Below are 12769 nucleotides of genomic sequence, written 5' to 3' on the forward strand. Positions count from 1 at the left end.
TAAGCAGTCTAAATGTACCATTTATAACGTCTGACTTTTTAGGGATGTTGTTAATTAAAGTGAGTGAAGAGTGTCATCTTGCATTATATTGTTGAATCTAAACTGCTACAAGAAAAAATTAAAATTATGCATGCATGCTTAGAATACAACTGAGAAGGTGCTCGGGAAGCTTAATGGCCTGAGGTTGGATAAATCTCCTCGACTTGATGGAATACACCCTCGGGTTCTGAAGGAAGTAGCTGGAGAGATTGCAGAGGCATTAACGATGATCTTTCAAGAATCAATAGATTCTGGCATTGTACCGGATGACTGGAAAATTGCAAATCTTACTCCACTATTTAAGAGGGGTGGGAGGCAGCAGAAACTATAGACCTGTTAGCCTGACATCAGTGGTTTGGAAGTTGGAATCAATTGTTAGGGATGAAATTATGGAGTACTTGGAGGCACATAACAAGATAGGCCAAAGCCAGTATGATTTCCTGATAGGAAAATCCTGCCTGACAAACCTACTGCAATTCTTTGAGGAAATTACAAATAGGGTAGACAAAGCAGATGCAGTAGATGTGGTGTACTTGGATTTTCAGAAGGTCTTTGACAAGGTGCCATACATGAGGCTGCTTAGCAAGATAAGAGCCCATGGAATTACAGGGAAGTTACTAACATAGGTGGAGCATCGACTGGTCGGCAGAAAACAGAGAGTGGGAATAAAGGGATCCTATTCTGGCTGACTGCCGTTACCAGTGGAGTTCCACAGGAGTCGGTGTTGGGACCGCTGCTTTTACGATGCATGTCAATGATTTGGACTACAGTATTAATAGATTTGTGGCTAAGTTTGCCAATGATACAAAGATTGGTGGAGGAGTGGGTAGTGTTGAGGAAACAGAGAGCCTGCAGAGAGACTTAGATAGTTTAGGGGAATGGGCAAAGAAGTGGCAAATGAAAAGTATGGTCTCCATACCTGAGGAAGGATATACTGGCTTTGGAGGCAGTGCAGAGGAGGTTCACCAGATTGATTCCAGGGATGAAGGGGTTAAACTATGAGGAGAGATTGAGTCACCTGGGACTATACTCTCTGAAGTTCAGAAGAATGAAAGGGGATCTTATAGAAACATACAAAATTTTGAAAGGTATAGATAAGATAGAAGTAGGAAAGTTGTTTCCATTAGTAGGTGAGACTAGAACTAGGGGACATTGCCTCAAGATTCAGGGGAGAGATTTAGGATGGAGATGAGGAGAAACTGTTTTTCCCAGAGAGTGGTGAATCTGTGGAATTCTCTGCCCAGGGAAGCAGTTGAGGCTTCCTCACTAAATATATTTAAGAAACAGTTAGATAGGTTTTTACATAGTAAGGGAATTAAAGGTTATGGGGAAAAGGCAGGTAGATGGAGCTGAGTTTATGGACAGATCAGCCATGATCTTATTGAATGACGGGGCAGGCTCGATGGGCCAGATAGCTTACTCCTGCTCCTATTTCTTATGTTTATGTTTCTTATGTTTATGAAATACAATGTTGGGAAGTGTATGGTCATGCACTTTGGTGGAAGAAATAAACAGGCAGACTATTATTTAGATGGGGAGAGAATTCAAAATGCAGAGATACAAAGGGACTTGGGAATCTTTGTGCAAGATAACCTAAAGGTTAAACTCCAGGTTGAGTCGGTTGTGAAGAAGGAGAATGCTATGTTAGCATTCTTTTCTAGAGGTATAGAATATAAGAGAAGGGATGTGATGTTGAGATTCTAAAAGGCACTCGTGAGACCACACTTGGAGTATTGTGTGCAGTTTTGGGCTCCTTATTTTAGAAAGGATATACTGACATTGGAGAGGGTTCAGAGAAGATTCACAAGAATGATTCCAGGAATGAAGGGGTTACCATATGAGGAACGTCTGGCAGCTCTTGGGCTGTATTCCCTGGAGTTCAGGAGAATAAGGGGGATCTCAGAGGAACATTCCAAATGTTAAAAGGCCTGAACAGATTAGGGGATTCTAGGACAAGGCGGCACGACTTCGATTGAAGGACCTCCTTTTAGAACTGAGATGCGGAGAAATTACTTTAGTCAGAGGGTGATAAATCTGTGAAATTTGTTGCCGTGAGCAGCTGTGGAGGCCAAGTCATTGGGTGTATTCAGGGCAGAGATAGATAGGTTCTTGATTAGCCAGGGCATCAAAGGGTATGGGATGAAAGCGGGGAGTGGGGATGACTGGAAGAATTGGATCAGCCCATGATTGAATGGCAGAGCATACTCAATGGGCCGAATAGCTTACTTCTGCTTTTATGTCTTATGGTCTTATGGTCTAATAATGACCAGACCTTAGCTTACGACCACAAATTTATTACAAGTTGTCTTTATACTGTTTTATTTAGTAGTTTCACACACAATTATGAATTCATATAAAAATATATTTTATTACTGCAAAAATGCAGTTTAATTGAATCATGTCTAAATATGTAATTATTAACCCAACTTCAAACTCTTTGTCCCACAATAAAGGAAATTTAAACCAAGGAAAGGTAATACCGTTCAAAGTTACATTGGAGCCCAACCTTTTACTCTCAGTGGATTTAATAACATACCAACTGAATATTCCCAACTTTGTCTTACAGATTTATTCCCTAGCTGTATCAGCGTATTTTAAGTAAAGCGATTCTATTGTCTGATTCCACACAAAGTAAAATACCAGAAGGAAAAAAATACCCCGAGGACCACTTAATCAGATGAAAGCTTGGATTTGTTTTCTTTACGTTGAAGGAAAATTGCGTTCTTAAGTTTTAAAAAAGTGTTATTTTGTTACATAACACACACCCTTAAAGTCATTACCAGGGAGCAAAAGTAATTACTCCCCGGTGAACTATTCAAAATTGGCACAAAATGATTGAAGATTATTACTGTGTGGCTTCCTGAGACTCACCATCTCATTGTGGAGATCATGCAAAGTGTTAGGAAGAGGTGCTGGGCATTTCTACATGCAGACATACTGTCACCAGCTATTGAAGCCAAAACTATACCTTTGGGACTGGCCCTTTAACCTCATCACAATCACTGCCGAGAAGTGACAGACAGACATGGCAACGGGCATGGTTAGGGTATTGTAATTCTGCATTGAGCTGATGATTTTTGAAATTAAAGATATTAAATTGAATAGAAACTATCCAGAGTTAAAAAAATAGTATGGAGACAAAATAATTTACAACAGGAAGTAATTTGTCCTTTTTTAATTTGAGCTAGCTTTCAGATAATATTGTTATGACTATATCCCTAATTTGCAAAGTATTGTTTTGGATCCAGTATTTCAAACAGTGGGTTTTTGATCTGCTATTTCAGAGCAGTAGATGTATTGCAATTGGCCTCAATGACCCAAGTAAAACAATGGATAAGAAAAATCTCACCTATGTTTGAAATTAAATCAAGATTGATAATATATTACAATCAACATAATCTGTCTGGGAAATTGTCTCAATCCAGATAACAATTACTTGTATTTAGAACCAATAATAAATTATATTTACATTGCAATATAAGTCACGACACAGGAGAATGTTATGAGAAGAGTTCAGATGAGCCAAAGGAGATACTAAGTCTGAAACAAGAGACTGCAGATGCTGGAATCTTAAGTAACAAACAAGTAGTTACAGGAACTCCATGGATCGGGCAGTATCTGTGGAGGAAAATGGACGTCTAGATTTCAGGTATTCAACTGATGAAGGGTCTCAACCCGAAACATCTACTGAAAACTTCCCTCTATAGATGCTGCCTGGCCCACTGATTTCCTCCAGCTACTTGTTTAAGATATTAAGGCAAGTGCCTGAAAACTTGATTAAAGCTGCAAGTTTTGAGGATAGGCTTGAAGTTGGAGAGACAGTAGGAGAGGTGGAGAAGTTTCATAATGTAATCCAAAGATTTATGGTTGAACTCATATCTAAAAATATATGAATCTGGAAAAGCACAAGGAATGCAGAAAACAATACATTGTATGGGAGAAGAAATTGCAAAAATAAAGAGGGACTAAGTAATGGAAGGATTTGAACAAAGGAATGAGAAATTGATGTAAGAGTCTGCAGATGCTTAAATCTGGAGCTAAAACAAACTGATGGAGAAACTCGAAGCAACATCTGTGGGGAAAGAAATTGTCAACATTTTGGGTCAAGGCCTTTCATTAGGACTTAAGAATGGAAAGGAAAGAAAGCCAACATAGAGAGGAGAGGGAGAAGGGGCAGGAGGTGAAAAGTAGATTGAAAAAAGTGAATGGATAACAGGCAGATGGAGGCAGGTGGGGGAGAGGAGGAGGAGAGAATGAAAATATTGATGCTGCTGGAGAGTGATAAGTGGGGGCACAACAGCTACCAGTGATAATGTGATAAGTATGGAAGGTAACAATTGGAACTATTAAGGAACAGATGAAGGCAGATTGAACCAGATGAGAGAAGATGCCTCAGAGGGTTACATGTGAGCATCAAAAGCTAAGAGACAATATAGGTCAGTATGATTAGGTGTGATAAGGTGAATCAAAAAGTAATCAGACAATAGAGTTCTGAAGGAGTTCATGTTTATTGAAAGTGGAAATATAAGAAATGGTCACAGATCACTGGATTTATTGAATCAAAGTTGTGAATGAGAGTTTCAGTACCCACTGAGTTGAAGGCAGGTGTAAAGGAGAGAAGCGCTGAATGAATACAATTATAATACAATTATGATACAATTCAAGATTATTTTTCTTAAAAGTTTCTGCTGTCAAATAAAGTCTATTGTAAGTTGTAAAATTCTGCAAAAGGATTTGTAATATTTTTAAAAATATATCGTAATTGATATGAACAGCATGATGCACTTAATACGCAACACACCTGCAATTAGCTACAAAATTATTTATTTTCATATTAGTAGATTTGTTGATTTCATAGCAAGAGTTTTCAATCAAAGCAGTGTTCGGGAAAGCAACTAAGAAACTAAGAAAACCTTAAGGAAGATTCATAGATGGTTCAGATCTGAACTCAATATTACAAAGAAGAAAATTAGTTAACTATGTTGATAATTAGAATATGTTATTTTTCCAATTTTGTGGAGGGAATATCCAGAACTGCTGAAATATCAACAAAAAAATGGTGGTAATTTATAGAGCATGTTATTCTTATTGCCTCACTCGGCAACTGTCTAATGAAAAAATAAATTATTTATAAAATTATGTGGCAAACAAGAAAAGTGATTTTTAACAGCACAAGTACATATACACATGTAGAACAAAGTTAACTTTTCACATTAAACCTGAGAAAAAGGCAAAATAGTGGCCCTCATGGAGCTAATTTGGGAAATTGACTAAAGACAATGTCCTGCCACAGGAAACAATACAGAACCATTCTGCTTCTGATTCTTTTGCAATCTGTTTCCTAAGTACCGAGTCACACTGAAAACACTGGGGGATTTTTTTTTAAGTTTAAGGTAACATTCAGTATACTAATGTTTGACAAACTCAGGCATGTTGGGCTACTTTGTAACATACAGCAATTAGGTGCCAGACAAGAGACTCATTAGAAGTACTCAGCATTTTTTTCAAATTTCATTCATTCACAGTATGAACTATCAATAGCAGACTTTTGTATTTGTTGTCCAACTGGTTTTGCCCTCCTACTTTATAAATGTTAGGTCACCTTCTTTAATGCAACAATCTAACAGTGCTGATTTTAACAGAGGCTAATCCAGGTTAAAGCACCACACTTGAATGACCCCTTCCAATAGCCTAAACATTCATTCCCTCCACCACTGGTGTCCAGAGTCTGCAATGCATGCTATCGAGTCCAACAGTATTACCAAATTCACAATCTCTACCATCAAAGGACAGTAGGCACATGAGAACACCACCACCTGCAGATTCCCCAACACAATGGCACATCAGAATTATGTTCACCAGAAGGATTGCAGCAATTCAAAATAGTGGTTCACCACTGCCTTTTCAAGGTTATTAAGACAAAAGGCTATAAATGCTGGCTTTGCCAGCCACACCCAGATTCTGTAAATGAGTTAAACATAGAGAGAAACAATGAAAAGTTACAATACACTGAATGTTTAAATAAAGGTAGTAGCATGGGCAGAATGATGAGTGGAAACTAACAAACAAGCATGAACAAGGTTACGTTCAAACCAGAAAAGAGTTGTGCAATTGGATCTTTGATTTCCTCACTTGCATACCCCAGTCAATTCAGATTGGCAAAATCTTCACAATCTCCATCAGCACAAGTGCACCACAGGGCTGTGTGCTTAGCCCCTGCTCTACTCCCTTTACACTTATGACTGTGTGGCTAAGCAAAACTCCAATGCCAAATTTAAAGTTGTTGATGATACCACTGTCATTGGAAAAAATCAAAGGTGATGACAAATCAGCATATAAGAGGGAGACTGAAAATCCAGCTGAGTGGTGCCACAACAACAAGCTCTTACTCAAAGTCAGCAAGACCAAGGAGATGATTATTGATCCCAGGAGGAGGAAACAAGAAGTCAATGAGCCAGTCCTCATCGGGGGATCAAAGGTATAGAGGGTCAACAACATTAAATTTCTCAGGGGACCTGTTCTGGACTCACCATGTAAGTGCAGCTACAAAGAAAGCATAGCAGCACCCTTAGGAGTTTGAGAAGATTCAGCATGACACCTAAAACTTTGACTAACTTCTACAGATGTTCTTGCTGAAGGGTCTCGGCCTGAAATGTCAACTGTACTCTTTCCCAAAGATGCTCCAGCATTTTGTATGTGTTGCTTGGATTTCCAGCATCTGCAGATTGTTTTTTTGCTATAGATGTGTGGTGTTGAGCATATTGACTTGCTGTATCATGGCCTGATATGGAAACCCCAATGCCTTTGAACAGAAAATCTTACAAAAAGCAGCGGATACTGCAATATCTATCATGGGTAAAGACCTCCTCACCATTGAGTACATCTACATGGAGCACTGTCACAGGAAAGCAGCATCCATCATGAAGAACTCCCACCACCCAGGTCATGCTCTCTTCTTGCTGCTGCCATCAAGAAAAAGGTACAGAAGCCCCAGGACTCACATCACCATGTTCCAGAACAGTTATTACCCCTCAATCATCAGGCTCCTGAACCAAAGGGAATAACTTCACTCAACTTCACTTGCCCTATCACTGAACCGTTCCCACAACCTATGGACTTACTTTCAGGGACTCTTCATCTCGTGTTCTCAATATTTATTGTTTATTTGTTACTATTACTACTATTTCTTTTCCCTTTTGTATTTGAAGTTTGTTGTCCACCTTGTTGGCGGGGTCTTTCATTGATTCTATTATGGCTATTGGATTTACTGAGTAATCCTGCAAGAAAATGAATGTCAGGGTTGTATATGCTTTGATAATAAACTTACTTTGAACTTTGAGTTAAAAAGTTGATTACCCACTGTTTAAGAAACAGTGCTGGAACCACCACATATACTTAATTTGTCAATGGGTTCTAATAACAGTTATAAATTAGGAGGCTTAGCAAACAGCGGAATATGAATCCATGACTGAAAAGGTAATGAGGGACAAAGAGGTTGCAAGTCATGAAACCGTGACATCAATTGACAGAAAAGCAAGGTACTGTTGGGATTCCTTTATGATCCAAAAAGAAGCCCAAGAGAACAAACGCTACCAATGCCAGCAACAGAAAATTTTTGAGAATAGCAACCTGAGTATAATGCTTAAGTTAATGATTAAGAAATATTGAAAGTACAAAGATCAAGGTGCTGGAGACAATTACAAGAAGTGATTATGAAGGACTGAATATAAGCAAGAAATGTAAAATGAGGAAAAATATTACATGAAGGCATAAAATAGAAGCAAATTAACATGGCAATACAATGTAAATTAACATGACAATAACAACTATGGAGAAAATTGTGAATATTGAGCCTCTTACAATGCAGCAAAGAAGGACTTAATAGAATCTTTAAAATTGTGAATAAGGCTAACTGAAGAGTAGTTACCAATTCAAAATTGTCACTAAAGTGAACACAAAAATTAATATGTCCATGTAAAAGAATGCAACATATTTGATATTGTTGTTGCAGAAGGTGTTTATGGAATAGACTACTGCAGGGTTCAAGGAGAAGTGGAGGGGGTGGGGGGGGGGGAGAGAGAGAGAGAGAGAGAGAGAGAGAGAGAGAGAGAGAGAGAGAGAGAGATTTATATTTTGTTTTTACAGCTTCTCCAATTGCTGACATTAACATGTAGTCCCAGCAGCCTTTGGCACAATAAACTTCAATGGTAGCAAACCATAATTATATTGAATATTAATAAAAAGTCTGTTTCCCACTTCCTAATGTGTACTTAATCGTTATTTTGTTAATATTTCTAACAACATCAATAAATAATTCAATGAAAAAAAATCCTGTACTTCACAGAAACAAAAATTATGTTTGTAAATTAATAACTAATGTTTGCCTTACCCTTTACAAATATATAGAGAGCAGTCTTTATGTGTTGAGTATTTGAAGATGAGGTATTACAATAGTAGTAGCCTGTGTCTTTAGGCTGAGTGTTGCTCAAAGTCAGGTTACTACAATACGGTTTCTTGAGGTCCTCACTTTTAAAGTTAATTATACTTATTCTTTCAGTTGCATTCATTACATAGTCTGGCCAGGACCACAATATAGGTGATGATCCCCTACGAAATAAAAAAAGGAAACGTTACACTGTTCAGTTTTCCATTTGAAACAAAAACCAGGCTGCTTTATCTTCTATGATATAATTGAAACTTCAGTCTTCCTATTTTATAGGACTGTATATGTAATCACAAAATCAAGCCGAAGCTTAAATACAGCAAAACTATTAATATAGAGATTTTAGATCAAGATTGGAAATTTGCAATAGAATATAGATAGTACAGCATCTATAAATAGAAACATCAATTGGCTAAATTGGCTAATCAGTTTGAACTCCACCCCTGTCCCTATCACCATGTTCAATCTGCAGTCAATTAGAACTGGGATTGAATTAAAGACCTCCTGATACTTCTTCCAGTCAAAGATGCAATCACAGCAGACAAACTGAACATGGCAGTTTTGGAGGTCAATTCATCACCCAGTGAAATTCAAAGCCGGGATCTTCTGACAACGTTTTGTCATCGCATTAAGTAAGACATTTTGATTTTCTATTTAACACCTAGCTTAAGGCAATCTTTTGAAAAATATATTTAAAATGTCTTCCATGTATAAATAGTATTACAAAATTACCTGCATGTCAGATGTAGCGTCTGATTGACTTTAATGACTTGTTGCTTAGCTCTTAGGCTATGGTGCTTAGCTCTTAGGCTAAGTTCAGGGCTAAGGAGATCAGGTGATCCTGCAAAACAAAAGATAAGACTGCATTTTACACCTCAGTTTCCAAACTAAAGTTTTTTAATTCCATCTCTGAGTGTCTAGTTCCTGATTAGTCTAAAACAGTAGAACCCAACCTCTGGGCTGCAGACCGATACCGGGCCACGAAGCATGCAGGGGCACCTAATTAATTAGCTTGTTTATTGCCATTTTTTCTTAAAAATGTGCTGGGTGCGTTCCAGCTACTGCTGCACCCCTGCATGCTTTGCGGCCCGGAGGTTGGGGACCACTGGTCTAAAACAATTATAACTATGGATATTTTAAATATAGAACTGAATGTGGAGCTGATGTACACTCTCAAGAAAGGTTGTGAGGACAATTTACTAGTTTCAGAAAAAACAGTAAATGGATGGTGATTTTTAAATTAGTTTCACAATTGCGGCAATATGGAAACAATGCCAGCAACTTGAAATATCAGGGTTCTCTGAGAGTTATAGTGGGTAAATATGAAAACAATGAATGTTTGCAATTCACAATAGATTCATTCAGGAAGTCTTATTATACTGAATTTCCTTAAGCCTAAAATGACTACTAAAAGCTACAAATATAAATTCAATAGAGGGTTGCCCCCGTATCCTTTTCAATTTAATATGTTTATTATGTATAACAAAATGAAAGCTTAATTTATTGTTTGATACATTCAAGGTCTTTAGTCAGACAAATTGTCTTTTTTTTTGCATTACTTTGCCCTTGAACTAACAGACTCAAGAATCATCTTGATGTATAATTAACCTAGGTACAGGTGCAATAGTCAAAAGATAAAGCTCCTGTTATAATTTATTCAGGTTTCATTACAATTTAAAGCTGATTCGAATAAAACAAATCTGTTTGTTTGTATGTATGTACATAGCACTGTTTGTTATTAACACACTTCGAAGTTCACAAGTATTCAAGAATCTTATTTGTAAAAGACATAATGTATTTCAATCAGTAGTTGAAAAATGATCTACAGCACCAATAACTGAAAAAATCTACACTACTAATAATAAATTAACATTATTTATCACTTATCAGTATAAAACTAATCATTATCCAGGTATTAGGAAGCCAAAATAAACTCAGCAACTACATAACAGAGAATTCAACCTTGATGATATGGGAACATTTTAGAAACAATAATCAAGAGTGTGGAGTGTTACTTGTTGAGAGGAAGTGTGGGAAGGGGTCATATAAACTGTAAAGCACTGTTCTATCAGCTATAGAAAAAGTTTGCTTATATATGCATAATTTATAGAACATGGCAGGCAATGGTTAAAAGTACAGGCTTTATAATTCTATGCCTTATACTTTGAGACATGGAGCAGAAAAGCAAGGCGATCTTGATAGTACTTTGTAAATCTCTGGCTGAGTCACAATTGTAGTACTGTGCCCTATGCTAGGGAAGCTGACAATCAATTTCAGGGATGAGTTGTGTAAGGAGACTGGCAAAATTGGAGTTGATATTCTGGTAACACAATAGGTTGCGGAGGGATCTGATTGAATTATTTAAAATCCTGAGTAGTAAACTAAAGAGAAATGTCCCACTGGGGAAAGGGCTAAGAACTGGGGGATAAAGAAGGATGGTCTTTGGGAAAGAAACCAAAAGCAACACAGGATTTTTTTTGGCTCAGTGAGTAGTTAGCATCAAGTGCCAAACATCCTCCTTCTATACCATTCTAAGACACTGCCTTGAGTAACTCCTACAGTAATATACTACAAGTGAGATGATTGGCTTTCATCTCTCTTTGTACCAAGTTGGAATTAAACTTTCTCCTCTGAACCCCACTGATTTCAATGAGAATCACTTCACAATCCCATCCAGTTTAATGCTGTTTTAGTCCATTCTTCATCTACATTATATGTTATGAATAACTGAGGTCAAAACATCAATTCCTGCAGTATCCTTCAGTTACCACCAGCCACCCATAAAAAACGTTTATCCTTACTCTCCATTTCCAGTCAGTACCAATATACTAGACCCAACATCATACATTTGCATTTTTATCCACAAAGCATTCTGAAAATCCAATTATCCTATGTCCCCTGTCTTTTCTACCAGTTACATCCTCACAAAAATCCAATAGTTATGTCTTGCAAAAATCTGTGTTGGTTTTATTTAATCCCAGGTGCTCAGATCTCCTTTTTACATGATAGTGTAAAGCATTTCTCCGTTGCTGATGTAGGAGACATGCATTTGTTCTCTATCTGCATTGTTTTGATTTTGGTTTGATTTGAGTTGGCTGCTACACTAATTATTCTGTTGCTTCCCAATTATCTCTCCCTGCTTCTCAAATGGCTGGCATGCCACCCACTTAATCTTCTCATAATCTTTAGAATACCAGGACATATAACTACTGCAACCATCCTCCAGTTCACTAGGATGCAAACTGACACTTGGGTGTTTATTAGCTCTCAGTGCCATTAATATCCCCAGTGCTATTTCTCAACTAATACTAATGTCTTTGAATTTTGTGCCTTCCTTAGATTTTTGGTACCCTAGTATTTCATGAAAATAACTTGAGTCCTCATCTGTCAAGACAGAATCAAACATGGCATTTTGCAGCTTTTACTTTCCTTAGTTCTCTCTCTTACTGCCTTCATTAACCTGCCTCCAAGATTATTCCATCTGTAGTTTATCCACATGGCAACCCTAATGGGTATTTGCTTTGTTCTGTCCATTCATCCTTAACTTTCTCTGCAATTTAATTAGTTTTCATTCTATCCTATCTCTGGCATAGGGTGTGGTACCTGAAATGTTAATTCTGTTTTTATCTTTTCACAGATGCTGCCTAACCTGATGAATGTCTCCAGATTTTTTGGTCCCCCAATCTGTGGCTTGCATTCACATTCTCCCCACCCCAGCATACACCATCTCATTCAGAAGTATATCATTATCATGATCTCCAGATTAAAAATTAAATTAACCTAGATATCTTTGGTATTTTAATTATATATGCATGTTATTACAAGTTAACTGAAACAGTATTATGCACTTCATAAGAATGTGAATATTCTTGGCAATCGATGAACATAATTGTATAAAGAAAGAGTTGACATGGCTATAAACTATATTTTCTTCTGAAACTTGAAGTTCAATTATTAGATTATAAAATCACCTTAAGCAAAAATAAAAAAAAATAATGTTTCCAATTTAATGTTTCCAACTATATAAAGTGAACTATGTTTTGTTCATAAAATAATCATATTAAAAGACTAATGAATTCAATGGATGTGCTTTATAAGTACTGCATTCAAGCACAAAGAAAACATTTTTGTACATTGAACTGTATGATTATACTTGAAATTATATATAGGCTATCATCGGTCCTTGTAAGGAAAGTCCTAAAATAGCAAATTCTCAGTGTCAAACATGTCTAACCTCCAGGTTCTGGACATTCCATTTATAATTTCTAGAGAACAATCCATACAAAA

The 12769-nt window shown here is 37.0% G+C and overlaps 1 protein-coding gene across 4 annotated transcripts in view; it reads right to left on the bottom strand.

The window, feature by feature from the left end:
• The window catches only part of flt1 (fms related receptor tyrosine kinase 1), a 155038-nt gene that overhangs the window by 123310 nt on the left and 18959 nt on the right, over window positions 1–12769 (bottom strand). For all 4 annotated transcript variants that reach the window (XR_010018734.1, XM_063054254.1, XM_063054252.1 and 1 more), the window contains 2 exons: window positions 9215–9323; window positions 8429–8646 (listed from right to left, as the gene is read on the bottom strand). Coding sequence is in view for 3 of the 4 variants with exons in the window: in XM_063054251.1 (XP_062910321.1) it covers window positions 8429–8646; window positions 9215–9323 (327 nt within the window). In the remaining variant the exon portion in view is untranslated. The remainder of the gene's footprint in view (window positions 1–8428; window positions 8647–9214; window positions 9324–12769) is intronic.

Source organism: Mobula hypostoma, chromosome 7 (genome assembly GCF_963921235.1).
Source record: "Mobula hypostoma chromosome 7, sMobHyp1.1, whole genome shotgun sequence".
NCBI classification, from domain to species: domain Eukaryota; kingdom Metazoa; phylum Chordata; class Chondrichthyes; order Myliobatiformes; family Myliobatidae; genus Mobula; species Mobula hypostoma.